The sequence below is a fragment of the Tetrao urogallus genome, assembly GCF_951394365.1.
Source record: "Tetrao urogallus genome assembly, chromosome: 8".
In the NCBI taxonomy this organism is placed as follows: Eukaryota; Metazoa; Chordata; class Aves; order Galliformes; family Phasianidae; genus Tetrao; species Tetrao urogallus.
Genome location: NC_136821.1, coordinates 8,904,898 through 8,929,858, shown reverse-complemented (window position 1 = coordinate 8,929,858; position 24,961 = coordinate 8,904,898). Strand labels below are relative to the sequence as shown.

Genomic DNA, 24,961 nt, shown 5'->3' with positions numbered 1-24,961 from the left:
GCTGTGAAAAGCCAAAGGGACGTCGCTTATACTTTTAAGTCACACAGATTAAGACAGAGATCAACACTGCAGGCCACTGAGCCTACCTGAGAGCATGCGTGATTCCAGCTGAGACACAGCTGAGCTCTGGGAACTGACTGTACTTGCAATTAACCCGCACAGAAAAATCACTCTTCTCAACTCCATGATCCAGATTTCATTAAAAGGCCAAACCAAGACACCAGCAAAGGGACAACCAACCAACCATTACCAGCTCTAACACAGTCTGACCATGTTCCTGGAAATTACATAGTTCTGCTTTTCATTTTAAAATTTTATGGGTACAATACCACCTGCATCACAAGGAATGTCTACTTCAAAGCTACCATATCAGTAGCCACTTGTTTTCCTGCACAGCCTGCACTTCTAATACCATTACTGCAATATTTGTTCAATGGCTCAACCAATAAGCTCAATCCAAAACTTAATATGCCAGAAAATAAGTTCTAAGTTGAAAGTGAATGCTTCTAAACATTTAATTATAGAGTAACTGAAGAAAAAAAATAAATCACAGTGTTTGGGAAACAAAGGGTAAATCACACTTGGGAGCTCACGTGTTACCTCAGCAGTATGCATCCCGTGAAACTAAATGATAAGATGCAAGTCCAGATACTCTGTTCTGACAGAACACACCCACACACGCACCTGCTTCCACTGTCGCTCTGCCTTTGCCAGCTAAGTACTTTGGGACTTACTTCTTTAATGAAGTATTTAGTACACCAAGGAGTTTCTGTTTCAGCACGAAGCCTTTCTTCATTCCTCTGTCGCTCCTCAAGGGCCCGCTTGTGCTCTGTAGCTTTATCGATGTCTCCATCCCGCAGAGACTCCGTTACATGTTGCCACAGCCTCCTACAAAGCAAGTTGTTAACTTCAGTTTTCCAAAGTTTCCTTAGCTCACCACATTAAACCGCAAGGCAGAATCACTGCGTGCAGTTCTTCCAAAATAACTGCTCTATGCACAGAAAACAACAAAAGACAAAGCATGACAATGTGACACAGGTGGAGAGGCTTGTGGCTGAGCCTCACACCTATAGGAGCAGATAAGAAAAGGCTCTGAGGCTTCAATTGCATCCATCTAATGCCAGCCCGCACACCCTTTGGAAGTTGCTATGGAAGCATTATTCAACAGACAGCTTCTCATAAGGACCTTCCTCAGCAGGCACTGCTCAGCTGTGCGGTTTTTCCAAGGAATTCTCACCAGACTACTCAGGACAAAAAAGGGTCAGACAAAAATAAATGCACGTATTTTACCTAGATTCAAATGGTCCTTGCTTCTCAATGGGCCGGACTCGTTTTCGTGTCACCGACAATTTTGTCAAGTCCACATATTTTGTCTCCCCGTTGCTGTAGGTGAATTCAAGCACGCTGTTCCACTCCCCTTGCACTCTGCACACCACTGTGTTGGTCGTGTTCTGCTTCACTTCACCCGTTACTCTAAGAAATTGTGTTATTTTTAAAAGACCATGGTCAGAGACACCTTAGGACAATTCACTGCATTAATCAACCTCATTCCAAAAGAGTTGGTATGCTTGTCACACTGCCCTGACAAGCGTTAGTTACTTGAAGGCATGGAGACTGCATTGGCATGGAGAAGCTCAGAGCACAAAGTGACTTTTCTTTATTGCTCCAGTTCCTTTTGTGTTACCCAGAAAAGCATTCCGATTTTGGCTTCAGCACAGAATTGTTTTGAATCTTTTAACCAAAACAAGCAAACAAGGCATGTCATAAGTAACAAGCAGTAGAAAAATATCCATCCCATCAGATATGTAGTTCAGACTGAAAGACAAAAGTGAAGCTGTTTACCAGGAATGTATCCCACTAACTGCCCAGCTCAAGCAGAGCTTGAAGAAAAGGAAACAAAAGAGTTTGCAAATTACACAGGTAATGCTCAAGACGTGACCTCACTTGCAAGGTGCTGCAGGCTACACAAAGGACACCATTTCTACCTTCAGTTGAACTCTCATTACCTGCATATAGACAATATACAGCACACCACTTCCCAGCTTCCAGTCCCCTCAGCACAGGGATACTGGGTGCTGGATGTGCTGAGAACTCATGGGGCATGCTGTGGGCATGGCAGGATGGAGTCAACTGGCCCATGGCAGGAGGCCATTTATGATGAAACATCTGAATTTTGGCCATCTCTTTCCAGTAAGATTAAATTGGTTTGCAAGATTTTTGAGAGGAAAAAAACCTAAAATTACATGCTGATCAAGCACACAGTTTCCTATTACCAAAATTTAAGATTTGCTTAGGAAAACAAGCTAGAGTGTGAACAACATGAGCAGTAAGAGCACATGTATGCCTCTTGAAGTTAACAAGTGGGTAGGAGTTTCTGAAAATAACTAAAAGAGCAGGCCACAGACAAGCAGCCTTCCTCTTCTACTGCTTTCTCTTCTTGTGACTCTCACACCTCACTGAAAGTATTGCACAGGTGAAGCCCCCATCGTCTCCCAGACTGAATCCACACAGTGCCAGAAAGCAGCCAGGTCACACTGCAGTCACATCTCCAGAAGGCTGTGCTCTTTCATATTCTTAAGTGGTGACAGCAGAGCACCTCACAACCCAGTATTTTAATATCAATCATAAAATTACAGTCTCTACTTAGCACAAAGTAAACAAGGTTTTATCACTCGTGCAGCATTACAAGGCACTGCACTGAGCTGCTAAATTAAACTCTTGTTGTGACCCATATTTCCTCCCACCGTATTACTCAGTGACACCACCATTCCCACACTGCAGAACACAATATCTGCCTGAACCAATACCAGTGACAAAGCCTGGGAGCATTCGTCTGCAGGCTTGGCATGACTGATATATGCCTGGCTATCTGAGATTACTATCATCATCTGTTTGATCAAGCTAAAGGGGCACAGGGCCAAGCAGCCAATACCCAGCTGAGGGCTGGCAATGAGGGTCAACACAGAAATCTATAATGTTGCCATAGCAACTTACTTGCACTCTGTGTAACCATGACAACACTGCTGCTTCCCCACCAAGCGATTCTTTTGGCAACGGTCAATCATTACTGCATGAGATTTCCAATAGTTTCCAGTACATTGAGTGAATCTGTCTAAAAAAAGCCTCTATATACACTAATTTCATGGAGACAAGTAGAACATTTTCCAAAATTTAATCATTAACTTAAAAATGCATCCTACAGCTAAATTTTTACTGGAGTGACTAGAAGGTGGAAGCTGTATTGTAAGCAATGGAAATAAGGATACCAAATGACATAGCTTCAGCTGTGTTTCACTTGTAGCATTTTTTACACACGAGCTTCAGTTCTCCAGATGTCACTGAGATGGTTAGCTTTAGCTGCAGGGTAAATTCAAAGCATGTCTGGGAACATAAGGGACAAGGCACTTCAATATGAAGGTGCTTTTTGTTTTCTTTCAACATATAAGTAGATCCTTGCCCTAATGTTCCAGAAAAAGTATTTTTCTCCCCAATTATTTCTTTTTTGCAATCTGAAGAGTCCAAACCACGTTTCAGAAGTCCTAATGAGCCAAGCAGTTACATACTTCATTACTGCCTCTTGGACATTAAATCTAAGGAAAGATTTAAACAAGTGCTGTCCAGTACGTGGCTGAGAGCAAAATGCTCCACAATCACATATTCCGTGTGAGACTAGTGCCTCACTTTTCTTTTCCTTAACTCACTGTCACCATAATAGCACAAGGCTAATCTTGCAGCATGCAGTCTTACTATAAGGAATCTCTAAAAACACCACTGTTAATCAGTTTTAAAAGGCTTTGCACCAAGTGCACAGATGTTTGCAGGGATTTCCTGGAAGAAACCCCAAGCAAACTTCCCCTTAGTCCTCTTTTACCCGTTAGTCTCTGAATAAGGGCATACACAAGGAATCACCATTCCAAGATCAAATATTCTGGTCTTTAAGGAAAGAAATGAAACAGAAGTTGACAGGTATTTCTACCTAGAGATTTTCTTCAAGTTGCTTAAGCTTGATGGGATTTGTTTCTCACACTGTTTTTACCTTTTGATTAAATGCAAGCTGGAGACTCCTTCATATAACACTGCTGAGGTACTCAAAGAGAAAAAATTCAAGGCCACACAACTAACTACAAAGCATGCTGTAAAACATGCTAACAAGCTCATTTCAGTAGGAAGAAATCTGTAGCAGTCAGGAAAAGAAGCCAGGAGCTCTGCTTTCCCAAGGGTTTGAACTGAGAGTCAGAGAAACTAGGGATTTCTTTACTGCCTTTAAATGTAACCTCACTGTTCCTTAAGGATCACAAGATGTTGTTTCAGAGCAAAGTAACATCTCAAGTATTCACCGATAGTGAGAAGAGAGTCATGCTCAGACTACTGGAACACTTATTCAGCACACAGGAAAAAAAAAAGCAGTTACACAGCTGCTGGAGCTCCAGAGCACAGACAAATGTGGAAAAACAGAGAAAGTGTCCTCACCGATGCAATTTCCCACCGTAGAAGGGTTTGGTGTGGAAGTTAATACTTGCAGAATATCCTGTCTTTGCACAGTTTATGTTGACTTTTCCTCCCAGTTCTACCCAGGGAACAGTCAAAATTGATCGAGCATATGCACAGGGCAGAGAGAATGTGTATTCTTCCTCATGTTCCAAGAGGCTTAGGAGACCTGTGAAAAGAAACATCCTTAAGTGAGCACTGTTTTAGAAATGACCAAACAAGTTATTGAAACCACAGACAGTACTACATCTGACTACCTTTCCTCATCATTCCTTCAGATGAAAGAAAAACAAAAGTGACATTTATTACAGATTCCAGACACTCAAGGTTAAGGCTCTCAGTATGAAGAAACTTATGTTTCTTTCTTGAAATGAGATTATCCTAATAATATCTATCCACAAAATACAATACTGAGCAGTGCAATATACTTCTCAGCCAAATGTAAAAAGGCTGTCACTGTCTTATGGAGAGCTCTGGAGCATGACGACACTTATGCAGCCAAAAGGAAAAAATGAGTGAATACCCTGAACTGCAGTTCTTGAGGAATGACACTACTCCTGTTCATTTCCTCTCCCTTTACTACACTCTACTCTACCTGAATGCAGGTTGCAGAGACTCATTGATACTACACTTCTTTGTCAAGACAGACTTGACAAACTAGATTCTTTCCTGACAACAGTTTTTGTTAAGAAACTCATGAAAACCAGATATTTTCTCTGGGTTTTAAGATGTGGTTGGTTTTTTTTCTTTGTTTTTTTTGGGGTTTTGTTTGTTTTTTTAAATAGGAATCAAAGACCCACATCACAGAAAGTCTACCTGTCAGCATTACAAGAGCACAGTATGGCAGTTGATAGCTGTCTGCATCAAGCCCTGCCTCTGCAGCATGCCAGCGCTGTGCTTCTGACATTCATTTTCAGAGTTCCTCCTGGTTTTCAGATTCATGATATGAGGAAAGCCCAAGAGGAGACATTCACAACTGAAATTACCTGGTACAGATGAAGCACTGAGATATGCATTCCATCCCCCTGCCATGCTCACTACTTCTCAGCTGACACTCAAATGTCTGAACCTACATGCCATCAGTTGCTGAGCAATATACACAAGAAACATAATGTACAACGCTGTCTCAGCTCTTACAGTAAAATTACTGCTAAAGAGGAATTACCCACTTTGCCCCTAAAGGATCTAATTTCCATAGCTGAAGAGAATTAAAACAATATATTTGCAATATATGCAAATAGTGTTTATTTTTAACAAATATCTGGTACAAGTTATTTTGTGCAATGCTTTGGAAACATTCACAAAGACCAGTTTGCACTTACTGCTCTTTGGTTCAGAAGTCAAAAATTGAATGCCAAAATATTCCTGATCTTTGGCGAAGTGTAAATTCATCTATTTTTTCCCCCCAAGCCTGCTGTTTATAATGAGGACTTATAGTTATCGCCTGTGCTTTGTAAAGCATAAAAAAAAAAAAATAATCACCAGATGACTATACATAAAGGTTCTCCAGATTTGAGATCAAAGGAAAATCAGAAGAAAAAAAAAAAAAAAAAAGCCTGAAAACCCACGGTGGCAAGTGTAGTATTGGCAAAAAGCTTTTTCTGAAACACCTTTGAAACAAAACCACCAAGTGGTATTCACCTGTATTTCTGACAGAGACACACAGCATTGAATTTTCTCTCAAATTATTGTGTTCAGCATCTTCTTAAGACAAATAAAGGAAAAACATTACACTTACCTTCACCAACCATCGTCACCCCTATTGACATTCCCAAAAATTTACTCTTTGTCCAGACATGAGCATTGACACACATCTTTCTCTCCACACATTCAGCATAAAATCCTGACACAGGAGGGTGGTGGGACACTTGCTCGGCTACAAACTTTACTGTGTAGTAGTCCGACTCTGCTTGGCCTTCCAGATCTTTAGACAAAGTTATTTGCTCAGAGGTGGAGTGAGCAGAGATGTTACTGCCACCGTCAGTGGCTACTTCACTCTTGGGCATCCTCCAGGAGCAGTGAAATGTTTCCCCAATGATGGGATTGTATGGTTTCTTTGCAATAGCTCCTTTGCGACCTTCGTGAAAGGAAGTGAGATAATACTCCACAAAGCGGATCATCCTCTCCTCAGGGCTGCTGCCATTCGTGATCGCAATGAAGAGATCAGGATGGGACATGAAGTCCGCATACATCTCCAACAGCGATCGCTTCTCTAAAATAAAAGTGGGAAGAACCACCTGAAATAAAGAAAAGGCTGTAGTAAGTGAAATGAAAAGGCAGGCAATTTCATAAGGGAAGTTCTCAGGTAGAGGATTCTGTCTTGCTTTGGACACCGCGCTTTCAGATTGAACCTCACTACCCCTCTTCAAAGATGTGAGGAAAGTGGAGTGATCACGGATCCTAGAAAAGTTCTTCAAAGAGAAAGAATCCGATAGGTAAGGGACTGAGTACCCCCCAAGTAACAATAAATAAATCAGCTCTGAAGAAAGGGATGTGTTCCACATACCTGTAGAGTAGAAAACGGGCAGGACAGAACTCAAACTATAGCAAGGAAGGTTCACAGCAGAGGTTAGAAAAGGTTTTGTCTAATAGAGTGAAAAAGCACACAAGCTGTGCCAACGTGCTTGAAAGCCTGCTGTCTCTCACATCACAAAAATAGGACAAGCATTTATCAGAAATAATAAATTAAGCTAAGCCTCTACCTTTGAGCAGAAGATTTAACACCTCCCCATCTATATCCACTACTGTAATAAAAAAGTAGAAGGGATATCTTTTGCTGGGCCAAGAGAAAATTATTTTAGTATAAGAAGGATGTATTATCAGTCTTTTCCTTCCCTGCAGTGAGAATTAACCTCACATAACTAGCTTTGTTGTAATAAGCAAGACAAGAGTGTCTCAAGCAGGAGATCAAACAGTTCATTTAAGTCTGTTGCATTCAAAGAGGTGTCTTCACACTTCAGTTACTTACTCTTGTTAAGTCCATGCCAAGTTTCAGCTGAGACAAGAGATGCAAGATAACACTGCGCTGCTCCTCCACTCCTCCTAGATCATCTTCTTTATCATCACAGAGGTCCTCCAGCTCCTCATCTGGATTTATTTCTTCAGGTTCCTGGAATAAGAGCCATAAATATCAGGTCAAAGATGTGTCCGATCCATACAGTATCCAAAAAGGACTGCCTCTTGTACTGTAAGTCTCCATGTATGATACAAGAGATTATACAAATCCAGATATCTGCGGAACATCCTGGGACAAACAGCTGAGCAGAGGGGTGATGCCCTGAGTGCAAGGAGATAGCAATAATATGTAACTGCCCTAAGGCCTTCCCCCTAGATCAGCAGCCATCAGCTCAAGGCAAATTCCTCATCACCCAATCACCGCAGAAAGCACAAGGGTCCACATCCTCATGCAGAGCCCATAGCCTGATGAACAGTGCAGTATCACACAGAACCATGCAATCATACGATGGCTTGGGTTGGAAGAAACCTCAAGGACCATCAAGCTCCAACCCACGCCGTTGTATGAGCAAGTCCATTCCAAGGGCGCTGTGTTGTTCTACTGCCAAAAAATAAGGTAGCTGAAAACATCCATGGAAAGTGATAATACTGGTCATACCACAACTACAGACAGTGACATACATTAATAATTAAGGGAGTTGGAGCTTAAGTGCTTAGTAGGAGGAAGGAACCAAAGGGATACATTTGAAAACTCCTGTTTACTTGCTGCTCAGTTTTGCTTGTCATTTCTTCTTCCCCTGTTTTAACTTAATGAAAATTAGACCTATTTAAAAACTAAAAAAATATAAAAACCTAAAGATGTTTCAGTTGCCATTTTGCTGTAAGACAGCAAAGTGAAACAGATGCTGCTGTAGAGACATACAGCCACACATGACCGTTTCACAATAGCAGCCTCACATACAGAACTGTGTGAAATCAAGTGGTATAGACAGAATGTAATTACAGTTTTCTACCTCAGCTAGAAAACATCTTTTTAAATAACCCTGTTCTTTTACTTGAATATTTTGCACTCCATATTCTTTTTGACAGTTATAATGACACAGACTGTAGTTGTATTTCAGAAACATAAGCCATCTGAAGCCAACTGATGAGAGCTGCTCACGTTAAGAAAAACACATGCAGCAAAAGCCGGAAAAGAAAGATGGGAAGATTTAATAGCTGAAGATTGGCATTTTTTCCTCTCATCTACATAAGCAGCTCTTCTTGGGCCTATTTTGTGAGTGTCATGAATTCCAATTAGGTCTTCTACACTTAGACTCCAGTTGTTTCAGATCAACATGCAAAGGAACAGTGCCTCTTTCATCACCTGGCATTACTGTCCCAACTGGCTCCCTGCGACAGCTATTTAGAGAAAGCTGCAAAACTCATTGAAAAAGCATGCCATGAAACTTTATTTTACTGCAATTGCACTTGCTCCTCCTCCAACACAGCTAATTGAAAAGTCTGAGAAGTACTGTATTTAAATCACTTTCTATAACATGATCAGGTATTCCTCAGAAACTCCCCACGGAAAGAGGATTTTCACATTACCTTACCCTTGTTAGCTGGCAGGGCTCCGCAATGGACTGCTCCTCTCTGACAGATGCTGGCTTGTTTATCTCTGCTGGGAAATTCTGAGCTGCCCCATTTTTGAAGTGGTTTGACAGGGATATCTTTGGTTCCAACCAACTGATCGTCGTTCCTGAAGCAAAAGAGAGTTTGCGCTGAAACTTGCTCATCCTCCACGAGGGCAGCAGATAGCAGTTGTCCCCAGAACAGCTTTCTGAAGGAGAAGCTGAAAGCAGCAAGATCCTCCTGCAGCCAATCCCTTCAGCAGCCACCGAACAAAGGTGGTGCAATGAGACACCACCTTCGGCGATCATTAGCACAAACCCTGCGATTGGCGAGCTGTAATACGTGCAACTTGCACTGGAGCAACCCGCCGGTGTCAGGCAAGGTGTAATCAGACACTCCAGGAAGAACCCAATCGACAGGAACATAACCCTTGCAGGTTTCTTTAACTCATACAAAAAAACCACACCGCTTATCACCTTCTCATGCCCAGCTCTGTTCTAGACTAAAAAAAAGCCAAAGAAGAAAAAGTTTTGCTGCCAACGTTTTCCTCTGGAGAGAGTACTCATCTTTTCTTGGCTGCAAAGGAGGCAGGCACATGCTGCTGAATAAATAATAGTTGCTCAAAAAAGCTGCAGGGCTTGGAACGCTGTTTACCCACTCAATGACTTCAATATCTCCAGTTACTCCCAGCTAATTTATCAGGACAGTTCAAGTTCCTCATTAATAATGCAAATGTTCCATTCTTTTTCAAAGGCTAATAAACGAACAGGTGACTCCTGAAGTTTTTTACTGAATCAAAACACAAACTGTGACAAGGCTGCTAGCACAGAAATGATGTGCGAGTCCCAATTTGTAGAACTGATAAAGCATCCTACTGCACTTCAGAACCCACATCAGAAAGAATGTGATCTTTCTATGCCACCCAAAATACTCTCCTTGCAGAGCTGTGTTACCTGCAACTAGGTCACAGCCTCAGCCACAACAGAGGAAATTTAAATAAGAACATTTCCACCAGGAAAAGTACTGGGGCAGGAAAAAAAAAAAAATGTACAGCTTTTAAGAATGCAAGAATCTCTAAGCGTGCATTCTAGACTGCATGCAATGCACACTCACTGCCTATGCATGGCTTGGATTTAACAGCTATCCCCCATTTTATGCTATCAGTTACTAAAAGAATCTTAAAAGTTCAATTTCATTTCACTGCTAAATTCTAGGAGGTTTTTAGAAGTGATTTGAGATACCAGGTATGCTATAATGATAGAGGGAACAGGATATCACACCAACACTTCTCTTCCATTGGAATATCACACTCAAATCTGTTCTCAGCTACTTCAGGTAACACAACCTATTCTTCTTACCTGTGATCTCCTCATCCCCTAAGAGAACCTTTTTTTTTTTTTTTAAATCCAGTACATGATTTCATCACTTAACATTTCTGAAACTCAAGCCAATAGTTGAAACTTCCCTATTCATCTCCAAGTCTGATTTTCGGGACACCTCAATGCAGCTGGGGCGCTATTTTCACTCCTCTGGGGTTTCTTGCTTGTATTTTAGTTTGTTCCTCCCTCCCTGACCCTCTTCTACAAATATAGCAAACTGGCATTCTTTCTCACAAAGTTGAACTTCTGAAAGTTCAAAGTGGGGATACACAATCACCCCCACAAATCATAGTGATTCAAAGGCAAAACAAACACAAAGCTACCTTTGTAACACATACACACACACACACAAAAAAACACATCAGAAAGAGAGCGATCTCCCATCTTTACACACTGATTATTACAAATTGGCTGGGAGCAGGGAAAGTTCTTTCAGTGTGAGTAACTTTGGAGTCAGACTAAGATTTGGAGAGATTACATCCAGTTTGTTGTTTCTATAGAGTCCTTTTTGAACTGAAATACAGCAAGAGTTAACCTGTCCTATTCACACTTTCCCTTCTAAAACCTGTCATCATTTAAAATAAACTACATCAATACAACAAACTTTCTTTGCGTGGAAAGCTAAACTAATTATAGCTTTGGAATAATATGCATTGCCAAAGCAAATACCAGAAAAATGATATGCAAATGCAAATACCAGAAAAAAGGGATGTGAGAAAGATAAAGAAAGTGACAACTTACAAGTGTAGTTTACTGCATACTTAGTATAACACACCTGTTGCATAATAGAAGCATTTGAGTAAAGTTTGTTGCTTACAAAGTCACTAAGCAAATTCAGAGCTTCGTTATTTTAATGCTTAGCTAGAAATTAAAGCTTTGCATATGTAAATGCTTACAGTAGGCATTAAGTGTGTAAATAAGTCAGAGAAGCGCGACATTTGGCAGAGTTCCAGCAGATAGCACATATCCTTTGTGCCTGTGACCCCACAGAAATCCCCCTCCATCATTACTGTTCCTGCATCCCAAAGGAGCCTTTCTACTGCAGAGCCTTATGGACTTTTTTCTGTCATGAGATCATCTGCATTAATCAGTTGTTTCATTCATGCAGCTATTACAGATTTCCTTAATAGAGAAATCTATAGACAAGAGGGAAAATATGCACAGGAGTTGTACTTAACATCAACAAATCTAGACAAGCTCACCAGTAACAAGGCAGACAGCAGTTGTCTCTGCCCACAGGCAACTAGATTTAGTGGGACAAGCATTTTCAGAAGTGAAGAGAGAAAGGCTTCATACTTGTTATACGGTTCAGCTCCTTGTAAACATCTACACTCACCTGCTGGTAAGGATCCCTTTTGTTGTGAAGCGTGTTGTAACTGGAGAATATGGAAACAGTCATTTAAGCAGTTCATGGTTGCCATGGAAGTTGCTTTGAGCATTAATAGGTCTTGATCCAAGGACGTAAGGTGACCGGAGACAGGAAGGCATTCTATGCTCCTGATCAAGTCTCTCTGCTGGCCCTCAGCCTGCGACATCATCTACCAAACAAAGCAGGTGTGCATCAGAAGGTGATGGAAGCTGCTGCGTGATGTGCCAGACATGCATACACAGAGTCCCACATGACTTAATGATAATAAAACTAAAATGTCATAGGTATGTGTACATTCAACCATACTTCTTTCCTTCATGCAGCCACTACACATCATTAAATTCTCACTGAAATACATAGCAACTTATTAACATCCATACCATTGCTATGCACAGCTTTGCTATCAAACTGCTTACTTAGCACAGGGAATAAGAAGAGCAGCAGGATTTTCACCTTCACTGTCTGTCAAATTGTAGCTTTCCTTATTATTTTTTCCCTTTGCTCTTCCCTGTTCTCCTTTCCTGCTTCCTCTGGAACAGGGCTGTACACCCCTACATTACAGAACCTGCAACAGCACATCTCATTTGCCTGCCAGAGGTAGAGCATGAACACACACCAGCCAAACAGCATCAACAAAACAATATAAATTCCTCCTTGAGCTCACAGAAGTGTAACTCGAATCATGGGGATGCAAGGAGACTCATATATATTAGTCACCTTTCTGGGAAGACACAACAGACAGTATTAATGCAACTGGGTGCTGCTATTCTGCCATCATTACGCATTCAGGCAGTAAATTAAATATAAAAATAGACTGATTAAGCAGAGTAGAAAAAGGATTTATTAAAAGAATCCAGGATGCATTCATGTGCTTTACTGCTGCGGTACTATTGAGGCTTTTAATTTAGCAATTCTGGCAATTATCCTAGTATTTTTTTCCTATATCCTTACCTCAAGTTTCTTCCAGGAACTGCTGTTAAGGTTTTACACAGTACTCGAGCAATAGGTATTCACCTGACTTCATGATATGTGGTAATTGGAATATTTTAGGGCTTGGCCACAACGTACATTGTGGTGTGAACATACAGAGGCCTGGGCTCTTCAGAGGCGCAGCTACCCACACAGGCACCTGTCCCAGGTGTGGCAGTGCAGGAAGCCAGCAAACACTCGGTGAATGCAGTGTCAGCACTGGCAGGGCTACGTAACCAGCAGAACAGTGTCTGCTTCCTGTCAAGAATACGACTTGAGTCTTCTTTACCCCCCACTCCCTCAATGCTTCATAAGCTTCTGCTGAGTTAAGAAAAAGATGGGCATTGGCTGGCAAACCACTGCAGTCCTACCAGTGACCTTTTCTCAGCACTTCATTCCAGGGCCAGGTCAGACAACAAGACAAGCCACACCATACTCAGCACTGGCATTTAAACAGCCACATCTGCCCTTTCTACAAGTGTACTTTGAACAGGCTTAAGTTCTTCTTGTTTGGATATTCAGATTTGTAAAACAAAGAAACAGCGCTGGCGGTAGGGGAGAGAAGCACTGTTACAGAAGACAAGAGGTCAGAAGTATGCAAGGTATAGCTCTCATTTTGCAACTGCATGCACCTACATTTACAGCAAGTCAGCACAAATATCCTCTCAGATCTCCTGTTTTGCAAGGCACCCTAGTCAGCAGCATTTGGTGAAGAACAAGGAGAAGGGAAAGGGACCGACAGAATAGCTGCACTGCAAGCCATTGGGAAGTTCACAGAAAGAATCACCATGCAGCAGATAACTTGAAAGAAATGGGCTCTTCCCATAGCTTCTCAAATGGATTCGAAGCATTGGAAGTATATTCACCTCAAATGTAGCAAGAATGCTCAAGTGTAACTTGCCTTTTTTTATTTCAAGCATTTTAACTGTATCTAAAAAACCCCAGGCGTGTATCCAACAAGCATTTTGACTTCAAAAAGATAAGCAAACTGACATCCAGAGCATTCTTCATTTATACAGATCAAAAAACCAACTAAGTAATAATCAAAAGAAAAAACAAATCATTTCCTGCTCTCCTGGCAACGCTAAGAGAAGTCATTCAACTTGGAGAAAACACTCTGATTTGAACAGAAGTTCACATATTCCAAGGTTTGAACACAGCCCCACTGTGCAGCCTGGTGAACAATTATGCCTCAGGATTTGATATAATCAAGAACACTAATGATGGAAGCATACCTACCAGGGCAAAGCATTTTGCACCCCACATTACAAACTCCCACTGATGAATTTACCAGTGTCCAGACAGACATTTTGGGGTTAATGACACAATACTCTTTTGTCCCAGTTTCTCTAAGTGCAATTTTTAACAATTCATGCTTGCTAGACCCTTATTCATTAAATTAAAAAGCCCTCCATTAGAAACCTTTTCCCAGTAAGTGCTATCCCAATTAGTGCTATGCTAATTACACTGCTAATGCTAAAATACTCACTAATACCAGAAGTGCTACGAAATAACAAAGGTCATACAAGGTAAAAGAACAACTCAGTGGATTGGTCTACAACTTGACACTGGAAAAAGCATGATGTACAACACGTCAGTAACATATCACATGATGGCAAACCTTTAGCACCAGATTTGCAAAGATCATAGTCACAGAATACATGTCATATGATTCTACAACAAGTCAGGTTAAATTACTTAATCTAACATAGCTAAGCAGTAATAGTTTAAGAGATGTGACTGACAACACATGCATTTAATTAAAAACAGATTTCTCCACAGTGCTAAATATAAGACAATGGTTTTTTCAAGAGGTTGTTAGGTAATTCAAGGTTTACAGACCTCTCGGACATCTACAAGGTGATCTGGCTGCAGAATAGGACCTCTTTTTCCAGCAGGCAATCTGTGATGCCCAACATTGAAAAAGGAAACTGCATTTTGGCTGGGTCGTCTTTGCAGCCCTGGAGAGTTGATGCTTCCTTGGGATGCGAGAGAGAAGCTGCGAGACTTCAGAGGAGGGTTGTTCTGGTGAATAAATAAGAAGATTGAGAAATATTTACAATTAATTACAATAATTAACCAGCAAGCGTTCTAATTTAAACCATGTAGAAGAACATTTAATCCCGGATTCTTAGTGGAGCAGTAACAGATGACAAAGCCATAAACATATTGGCAGCAACTGCTAAAAGGAATATTTTGTACTGCTGACAACTGCCCTGCTTTACAGTCTAATTATAAGGAATCAGTGCAATGAGATGGATCAATACCTATCACTTCTGACTTGAAAATTGGTCCTTAATCTGCAACAGTTCTAGAAACTGACTGCCCGTGGATCCTGCATGGGTAGAACTCACGTTTGAGAGAAAGGAATTTCAGTCTGAACTATTCATTGAAGTAAACATTAGCTCAGGATCAACCCGCTGCAGATCATTCAATTTTAAAAGCAAGGTTTCATTCAGATAACACATAGCTTTTATAGTAATCAGGAGTTTCTACAAAATGTATTACATTCACAACCACCCCACAAAGAACAAAGGTAAGCAACACTTGAAGAATTAAGGGCTTATTTCTCAATCATGGAAAAAAAGAAGATAAAAAGTAAAGCTTCCAAATGAAAGACCTTCCATAAAAATTAAATAAAGTTCAAAAACCATTTGAAAAGCTGAGCTTTTACTCTCATCATTAAGTTCTGCTTCCTGATCAAATATCAGCTCGCCAGCACCTGGTCAGGGAGGACCACTCAAATATCCCAAGGCAAAGCCACTTCATTTCATTCCTAAAGCATGCTTCCATTACAAGTTAGCCATTGCTCAAAGGTATATTCCTTGTCAAGAGTCCCAAGCCCAACCATGTGCTCTTTTGCTAGTATTTGTTTTAGATAACATGATAGTTGCATTTCCACCTACTTCTTCCACCACCCTAAATTATTTTTGCCCAGGAAAACATGAATCATACGATACCTTCCCAATAGCTTCTGTGTGATGCTGTGTGCATATCTGCAGCCTGCTAACCCAGTGCTGTCGTTCTTTAGCATCAACAGCTAACAAAAGCAAAGCAAAAGGATCATGTACATGAAGATATTTAAGTACAGGCAAAAAAAATCCCACGCAATTCTATAAAACAGGCAGAGGACTTTCCAGGTCAGCTAAGCAAGTTTTAGATCCAAAAAACCCGTTGATTAGCCATAACACTGTGTGCTTCACACAAAACACTCAAAACACTCATTGCAACAGCTTGCTGCACAAGCTCTTTGGCTGTTAGACATGCAGCCAAGCCCAGAATAGCAGCCACAGGTAGAAGTTGAAAGTGCCTCTAGTGGAAAAGTCCCCTGCCCAAGAGCAGTAGTCCTACCTCTTAGCTTATACTGCTCCCCGCTGGCAGCATTGACTGTAAAGGTGTGTGAGTCTTCATCACTGGGTGAAATTACAGCTCCTGCTAGCTGCAACGTGCCCCTGGGCTTCAGGTATCTAGACTGCTCATTCACGAAGTACTCCAGCAGGCCAGCATCATTGTTTAGAACAAAAAACCTGTAACATTGACAAAGTAAACACAGAAAATAAGCCTGGGTTGTTATTTTTAAGAAGGATGGGCAAAGGGGAAAGAAGCTAAGAAGTCAAAACTTTCATTACAAGTCAGTAGAGATGGGACTGGGATTTAAAGATTTGTGTCAATTCAGCCTCAGCCATGTGAAATATATTCCCAACAAGGCTGGCCACAAATTCTTAGCAATTTTTTTCCTCAAAGATCAGGAATGTTATAGAGTAAGAGAATAAGAATGCTATTACAAGATTTTAAGTTTTGGGAACTCTGAGGCCTAGCTCACCCTTAAACTATGTAAACTAAGGATAGAACAGTTACAGAACAGTGAAGTAACAATAAGCATATTGACACAAATCACTGCATGGCAGAGGGAACAAGAATCTGGCCAAGGAGATACACAAAGGACTTATTTCTGATATTTATTTGGTTGAGCTGTGCTGCTCTAGGAAACAGGGTATAACAGGGTTCACCTGTTATAGAAGACCAAGTTAATCCATGGGAAACAAACAGCCCAGGGAACTAAAGGGAAAACCTTGCTTAAGTTTGGATTTTCAGCCTTCTTATTTATCTGATGTGGTATTACCTGGCAGCAGGGCTGAATCCTCAAAAGAAAAAACAAAGGGAACACTACAAGTTTTCAGAAAGGGGCAAGGAGAATAGTATCAATGCTGTGCATCTTTTTTATGCTGTGCATAAGACAGGTCTGCCACGTTTGCCAAATAGAAAATGGGCAATTCCAGTGTTATTCAAGAAGATTGGAACATGCTCATTTGGATGTTGCCAGAAATGACCATTACTGAAAAACATCAGAAAAAAAAAGCTTACCGATATTGCCAACCAGTGACGAGATTGGTGTACTTCATTAAGTAGCCAAAAATATTTTCCATGTGATCACTACCACAGAAAGAAAAATAAAAGCAATCAAATAACAGTAGCATCAAATAAAGGCCAGATCTTCACAACTTTTGATCATTATCTGTTCTTTGAAAATGAATTCTTAACTTTAAAACAGCACCATCATTCTTAATAAAAATATCAGTAGTTAGCAAATTCTTCAGATTCATCTCTGACATTATTTCATAAGACAGTTTAATTGGACTCAACGAATTCTAAATAATCTCAAGGCATAATTAGTTTCACCAACACCCGAGATTCACCCAGCAGCCACTCTGGATTAGTTGCAGGTGACAGAGACTTAGCACACATATCTCTTCTGTTTCACACTCATGTAAGCAAGCTTTGTAAACAAAACTAACTTGCAGTAAGTTCAGAGAAACTCAAGCACAGCCATCCACCAGAACTGGTCCCCAGGCACTCCTATATCACCAAAACCACTGCACTTACCCTTAATTTCCAGAATCCTTCCTGACTACACTAACAAATACAGATGCTGTACAGAAGACTACATGCAGGTTCTTGTCACATCAAGCTATTCCAAAGTATAAAACAAGTTTGAAACATTTGAAACATCTCCTTCTCTGGCCTGGCAAGAAAGTCCAGTAGTTTCTCTTTCAATCTGAACTTGTGACATCCACCAAAACCAAGAACCCATGGAGGCACTTAGCGTGGAGGCTTAACATCACTACAGACACAACGCATCCTCACTTCTGAACATTTACAGACCCAAGTAAGGCTTACAGGTGTTATGGCTATGTACTTATCTCCTTAAAACCACAATTTGAAAACTGATATAATACTGCACGTCCCCCCAATGCCACTGCAATACCCTCAGCTCTTGCCAGAGCACAGCCCTGTAACTGAAGTAAGCGCACACTTAGAGACAATTCAGCTCCTGTTATCCCAATGAAGAACTGAAACAACAAGCCAAATATCAGACCCTAACCATTTGCTTTTTAAAAGAATCTCCTATTTAAGCCACTGGATTAGATTTTAAATTAAAATACCTGTAGATCACAGCACATTGAAGATTAAGTGATACTTATTCTGAAAATTATCCATCGGAGCAGTAGCTTGTTTCACTCATTAAGAGCTCCAAGTACTTCCTACAAGCAGGAACAGAAGCTGGGGACAGAGCTAAAGGATCTCCCTTATTAATGGATTTTGATTACAAACACAGTGGGACTAAATATTGGTGTAAATCTCAAGGAACAGCTGACGCAGCTGCCCACACTTCTTTACCAAGTGGTGTCAATGGCATCATGCTAGATGAGTGAACTGTGATGAGCTATTCAACAGCTGAGCAAGTATAACAATATTGCACCAAGCTTCACCTTAAATAAAGCTGTTTAGGACACCGCCAACAAAGATAACCTCACAGTAAATCACTGCCATATGAGGAAGCCCTACCTTCAGTAGCAGAGTCCAAAGAAAAGATGGAAGAATGCACATTCTTGAAGAAAAAACAAAGTTGCAATGCTGCAAATCGACATTTAGAAGCACACAGTTGGTTATTAGTGCTGCCATCGCTATTACAGCAACATATCACAATGGAGAGCACCCAGTGGGACCATCTGGGAACCTAATTGGTAGCAGCTCATTAAGTGGTACTACACAGGTAAAAGTAATAGCCTGAATCCTCTCTGTCCTCCCAGCTATGGTGTATCTCAACTACATCAAAACACTACGCAGACATGACCAAGCACATCCTCTGCAGACACCTCATTTGTTTAGACATGCTCACTGTCACCATCTGGCAGAAAATTGTGAGACAGCAGTCATAAACTTGCGTTTAATGGTCTGAAAATTGCCCCTCATCATGGCTAATTGGTTTCCATTTTGTGTTGTGAATCCAAACCTCACTCTTGCTTTGCAGCCACCCAGCAGCCTGCAGGCTCAGCATGCAGCTGCTGCCTTCCTCCATTCACTGCCTGCCTGGAACACGGGTATGTTTAGCAGCTAGGAGAGTCACAAAAGCAACCGCAGGCTGAAATTAATTGAACAGGACCGTATGTAAGGCCGCAGAAGTCCATTCATCTGATAGCAACGGTAAATTAAAAGTCTGATTGAAATTGTTAAACAGCATTGAGTGGGAATGATGAGACAACTGATCTGATCTGTCCAGAGAAAAAATAACCTGCTGCAGAATTGACAGAGATGCACTTCCACAGCAAAGCAGCACTTGACTAATTTGTCCAGAAAGACAGAGCACGAACTCATGCAAAATGAGCCTTTTCTTGTCTTTTGACTTTCTGCCAGTCCAAGCAGAACATTGATTAAATTATTTTCTACCTTAATTGTGTCTGCACAGCTATACTGGAACTGCAAGCCAAAGAGCCTATATTTAGGTTTCACCCTGCCAGAGGCTGGACAAGCCCTCAACACCTATGCACAGCACAGATTAGCCTACCCAGAGCTATGAGAAACTCTGCTGGTATTTAGAACACTTGCTTGACAGCATGAGACCCTGGAAGCAAACAAACAAGCAAACATCTGAGCAGAAACACAGCCCTCAGAGGCATTAATCCTCAGATACACTGTGCAGATCAGGGAATTGCCAGCATTTGAACTAAGGCTTACTTTTAAATAAGAAACAATTTTTTAAACCTTACCAAAAAAAAAAAAAAGAAAAAAAAAAAGAAAAAAAAAAAAAAAAAAAGCTTAAATCCAGTCTGTAAAATGCAGTTTACAGGAGGCAGACCTTGTAACTGTACAAACCCACTGTAGAAACACTTAATCTCCTGATCTTCTTTTTTCCTAAGTATACAGCAACACATTCTCGGGATTATTAGCAAACAATGTCGTGAGGCAGAAAAAAAGCAGTTTTTTAAAAAGAAATAATAATTCATTAAGATGGAATTAACATCAAGGCCCTTCAGAGAGCCACAGGAGGCACTTAGAAGGGCAAATTTCAGAAGCCAGTGACCTGGGCTCACAGATAACCACAGCAGTAGAAGACAGTAAAACATGACTCAGAGCTTCCTTCGAGCCCTTACCAGCACTGCACCCAGAGGAACAACAGCAAGACTTGCTTCACGTCAACCCCTACCATGGTATTTCTGATTTTAGAGAAATGGGTTTCAGAAGTGAATTTGACCACAAATACTGAGAAGCGATAACAAGGCGGGGCTGCACTGGGATCCTTTCCCTCTGTAGGAAAGCCTTGGCATTCCAGCTGCCAGCTCCATGCATGTGCATGTACCTGTGCCCTCTAACAACCCACATGCTGGGGCTGCTTTCCAAATGTTCACAGCAGTTCAGCCATAATGAGTCAACAGCCCTGAGGCCCACGTTCATGTAGAACTTCAGTATCCTCCCATCACCTCATGACAGAAGATGAGTGCAAGTGTCACAACAGACCCATCACAGCTTGGAACACCTAATGAAAAATTCTGCTTTAACTTTTGCTGAACTACTTCAAACAGCAATACCCAGCAAATCACAGCCAGTCCACACCACATCCTCCCCACCAATAAAGCATTTTTCAAAGGCCAAACATCACCCTGCTGCCCATCATCACATTTTCACTTATAAACAGTGAGGCAGATTAAACCGCCCCTGTAAGCAAGTGGTTAAAGTCAGCGAGGAGTTACAGAACAGTTCATTCTGCTTTCAGGGGACAGCCCCACCCCATCTGCAGTCACATCTTCCACAAGCGGTGTTTTCAGACCGCCAAGCACCACTCCAAAGACAGACGACAGGATAAGCAAACTGGCAACAATCCTCTGTGAATGCTTTATTTCCTTGCTCATTTGTCCTTTTCTGAAGCCGCAACAGCTGTCAGTGCCTCGTGGGCTGGTTTCCTCCTGGGGGAGGAAGGAGAGCGGGTGATGGCTGGGGCCTGGTTCCTCCTGCATCCTGTTTACAGACAGCACCCAAGTCTTTCACACGGATGCTGAGGAGCACCAGTCCCTGAATGACATCTTCCATGATGAACGCAGGGCCAGCACCTCAGAGAACGCTCCACACTGGTGGCCTCCCCTTCTCCTCTCACATCACCCTCGAGCCTCACACACAAACACACCTAGCTGGAAGGTGCTCACAGTGCTCCCAATGCAGCCCCTCTGATGCTTTTAGCTCTGATGAGCCTGGACAACTTCACACGTGACACTCGGAGCAGCCAGGCATCTCTGAGCCAGCAGCTGCTCAAAGGAGCAGCCAACAGCTTCCCCACGAGGCCAGGCTTCGTGCAGCTGCTGAATGCACATGGATTTGAAGAAATGAGCATCGTGCAGGGCAAACCAGTCGTATAACCATCACGGCTGGAAAAGAACTATGAGATCATCTAGTTCAACCATCAACCCATCCTCGCCACACCCGCTAACCATGTCCCTCAATGCATGGCTCTGACCACACAGTCTGAAGAAATAAAGCAGCAGCTGTTTCTACTGAACTTCATCTGTGATAGCTTGTTTACTTGTCATACATCAGTGCAGAGCGCTCATCTACAAAGTATTAATTCCTCTTTTTGTTAAGAAGGAAACAGAGAAAGGAAAGAATAGATCTGCCAGCAGAAACTTTGGGCATGTCAGACAGCAGAGACCACATGGTCCCAGGAAAACACCAGCATTCTCCAAAACTGCAGCTCCGTGCTGCTGAGGATGGGTTTCCTAGCACCTGAAGGAGGAAGGGCAGAAGCCTTCAATCCTGCCTACAGGGTATCCTCATCAACAAGCTAGCTCTGCTTTTACAAATGCCTTCTGGAAGAAATTAAAAGGCAACCTCACCATGCTATTTACTAACAGTGCCATGCAGCTGACTGTGAAATGGCTGCAGGAGCTCCTGCTCTTCAGTTCACATTGATGCTGCATTCCATTACAAGCTTAAAATACAACAGACAAGTGGGAAAAAAAAGAAAATGTCCAAGTCCACAACACTGACAGTAAATCTTGTGAACAGAACACTTGGCTGTGAGCATGCAAATACACCAGCAACACAAAGCCTTGACATATGATGAACTTCTCCACATACCCCTGTGGGCAAGGAGCTCTTCTACCACTCAGCTTCCCCAGCCACCAATAGCACAGATGTGTTTGCACTTAAAATTTCTGCCAAGTCCTCAAGGGGAATGTAACAAATCAAGCTTACAAGGTTTTTTTGTTGTTGTTCTGTTTTAGAACTATCCTAATTCAACCTGCAATTTCATGCATTCAAGGCCACAGATGAATTAGAAAGATGAAACAAACTTTTGTAGGGTAGAAACAGGAACAAAAGAGAGACAGCGTTTAATCACTGAGAAGCAGAACAGTGCAGCGTTGCCACTGGACTGCTGCAAAGCTGGTAATATTTAACAGCTTTATTGTTTATAGAGCTCTTTAGCTCTCAAAAGATGTTTTTTAAGCACCTGTTAAAAAAAATGCAATCGGTTTCAGCTAAGCAATTTCTTTTACACACATGTAATCAGCTCAAGTCAGCATGAACTCTGCCCACATACAAGTTATTTGTGGGGTTTGCATCAGCAAAACACAACTGGAGCTGGACCTGGGAGTCAGCTGCCAGTGCTGCGGATTATTCCACAAGGATCACTACTCACTACTGCTGGAAAAGTAACTCTAGATTCAGCTGACAACAACGTTTTAGAGGTGGAACACATGCCAACAAACAGCTTAAGGAGGTATGAACTCTCCACTTTCCACCCCTGGAATACAACTACTGCTTCCTGCAGCTCTGCTGCCTTTCATGTTATCATTTCGTGACTGTGCACCATAACACCATTTCACATATTATTGTTACCAGGAAACAAAACTCTCCCTTGAAGTCTAGCAAGTAGGTTAAAGCTGCTCTGCTCAGTAAATAGTAATAACATAACATAAGCTATGCAAACATACTGATGAATGAGCATCTCTGATATTCAGGAGTATCAGCTGCCTACAGTACTTCAGAAAGTAATGGTTATATTCCCCAGGCATTTTGGTCTGCTTCTAATCAAGGTGTAGAAAGATGCACCTTTCCAGTCTTAATACTTATTTTTGCCATTATGATTTTTAAGTTGTATTGCAATTGGACACTGCCATCCTGAACTTTGTAGCAATGCATCAATGACTATTAAGTATAGGTTCATTCACTGATCAGCTATCCAGGCAAAAATAGAAGTTGAACTGTTTATTATTTTTGAGATTTTTCAGGTTCAAACATGGGGAAAAAAAAAAACATTACTACCTAAGAAAGCACAAGGACTACCTAAATATTCAGAAAGACCATAAGCCTAGAATACTATAACATGGACAAAAAAAACAACCGTGTGAGCCACCAAACCAAAGCAGCAGCAGCAGGCAGCTGGTTACAAGTGATCTGCTACAGGGGACCATTAAGTGCCTCCAGTAAGTTGCCAAGTACACACTCTGCAACCCCTGGGATGACCCCAAAGCAAGGGGAGCAGACACAATGTGAGAATGCGAGCTCCCACTCAGGGGCTCCAAATCATCCAGAAGAATGGGTTGAGCGAGACCTCCTGAGCTTAATAAACCAATGCTTATGCCTGGGATGGACTAACCTGTCAGTGAAAGCTGAGTACATCATGCCAGGCAAGAAAAGGACAAGAACTAGTGCCGTTCAGCCTCCTTGAGAGGAGAGGAAGGCTCGAGAGAAGCTCACCACTGCCTCCCACCACCCAGCAGATGTCCATAAATAAGAAGGAGTCAGACTCTTTCAGAGATGCCCTGCAGAAGGGCAAACAGAGATGGCATCAAGTTGCCACAAGAGAAATTCCTTGTTGGACAGGAGAAAAATTCTTCCCAAAGAGAGAGGAAAAGCTCCCAGACAGGAGCCCAGAGAGGCTGTGGGACCTCCATCCTTGGAAGCACCCAAAATAAAACCAGAGAAGGCCCTGGATGTTCCATTCCGACTTTGGAACTGACACTGCTCGGAGCAGGAAACAGGACTAGAGATTTCCCAACCCAATTACACAGAAATTAATCAAAAACATTCCTACATTAAGCTCAGCAGGTAGATGAGTAGCTACTCCTCAGGTCTAAGCACTAATTAACAAAGCACCTGTGTTCATTTAAGCACTCATAGTTATGATAAACAAAAACAGCAGGGCTGCTTTCTTGTTCACAGCTTTACGTGGACAGTGATCCTCAGACAAGGAATTATTCAAAACTGTTCACTATACAATGAAAAAGAACTTCAGGCATTATTCACTTGGTACGAATGTTCCAATTAGAAGTTTTCATGTGGTTTTCTTCTCTTACGTTTGTCACTGATGTTTATGAAGGAGTCATGAGCAAACAACAGAGAAAGAGGACATTGCCATTCCCACTACACAGGTTGGAAACTGATGTACAGTGAGCTTTCAGCCTCTCAAACTTTGAGAAGCTTTGGCCTGATTTATTTATTTAGTTTTAACTTCCTACCCTAACTTAGCAGCTGATACATTCAAACCACAGCTCCTGTGGATTTCAGCTGCAGCTGTGACCCTGCAACAGTTTCTGCAGAATCACAGACAACTGTTCCAAACTAGGCCTCCCAGAAAGATGAACGCACAATTAGTCATTATAGAGACAAAACAGTTTAAGCAGCCTGTTAGTACATGGGAAAACAGAGCCAGGGCGAGAAACCAGCTCCTCAACACAGCATCCTGCAGCCCTATCGACCTTGGGCTTCCTGCTGCAGACCACTCACCTACTGCTCCTCCACTGCAGACGCAGCCAAGTTCTGAACTCTGCAGGAAATCAATATGCCAGTTCCCAAACACTCATGGTTTTTTTTTTTGTTTAAGGTTTTCAGCCTCATCAAGAACTTAGGAATT

General features: G+C 41.7%; 1 protein-coding gene across 1 annotated transcript in view; it reads right to left on the bottom strand.

The window, feature by feature from the left end:
• Positions 1-24,961, bottom strand: part of OSBPL11 (oxysterol binding protein like 11) — a gene marked incomplete at both ends in the record, with an annotated part of 29,845 nt that overhangs the window by 156 nt on the left and 4,728 nt on the right. The window contains 11 exons of the mRNA XM_079538777.1: positions 735-888; positions 1,291-1,473; positions 4,471-4,657; positions 6,227-6,725; positions 7,457-7,597; positions 9,039-9,184; positions 11,773-11,974; positions 14,617-14,799; positions 15,735-15,814; positions 16,126-16,301; positions 17,140-17,208. Of these exons, the coding sequence (XP_079394903.1) occupies positions 735-888; positions 1,291-1,473; positions 4,471-4,657; positions 6,227-6,725; positions 7,457-7,597; positions 9,039-9,184; positions 11,773-11,974; positions 14,617-14,799; positions 15,735-15,814; positions 16,126-16,301; positions 17,140-17,208 (2,020 nt within the window). The remainder of the gene's footprint in view (positions 1-734; positions 889-1,290; positions 1,474-4,470; positions 4,658-6,226; positions 6,726-7,456; positions 7,598-9,038; positions 9,185-11,772; positions 11,975-14,616; positions 14,800-15,734; positions 15,815-16,125; positions 16,302-17,139; positions 17,209-24,961) is intronic.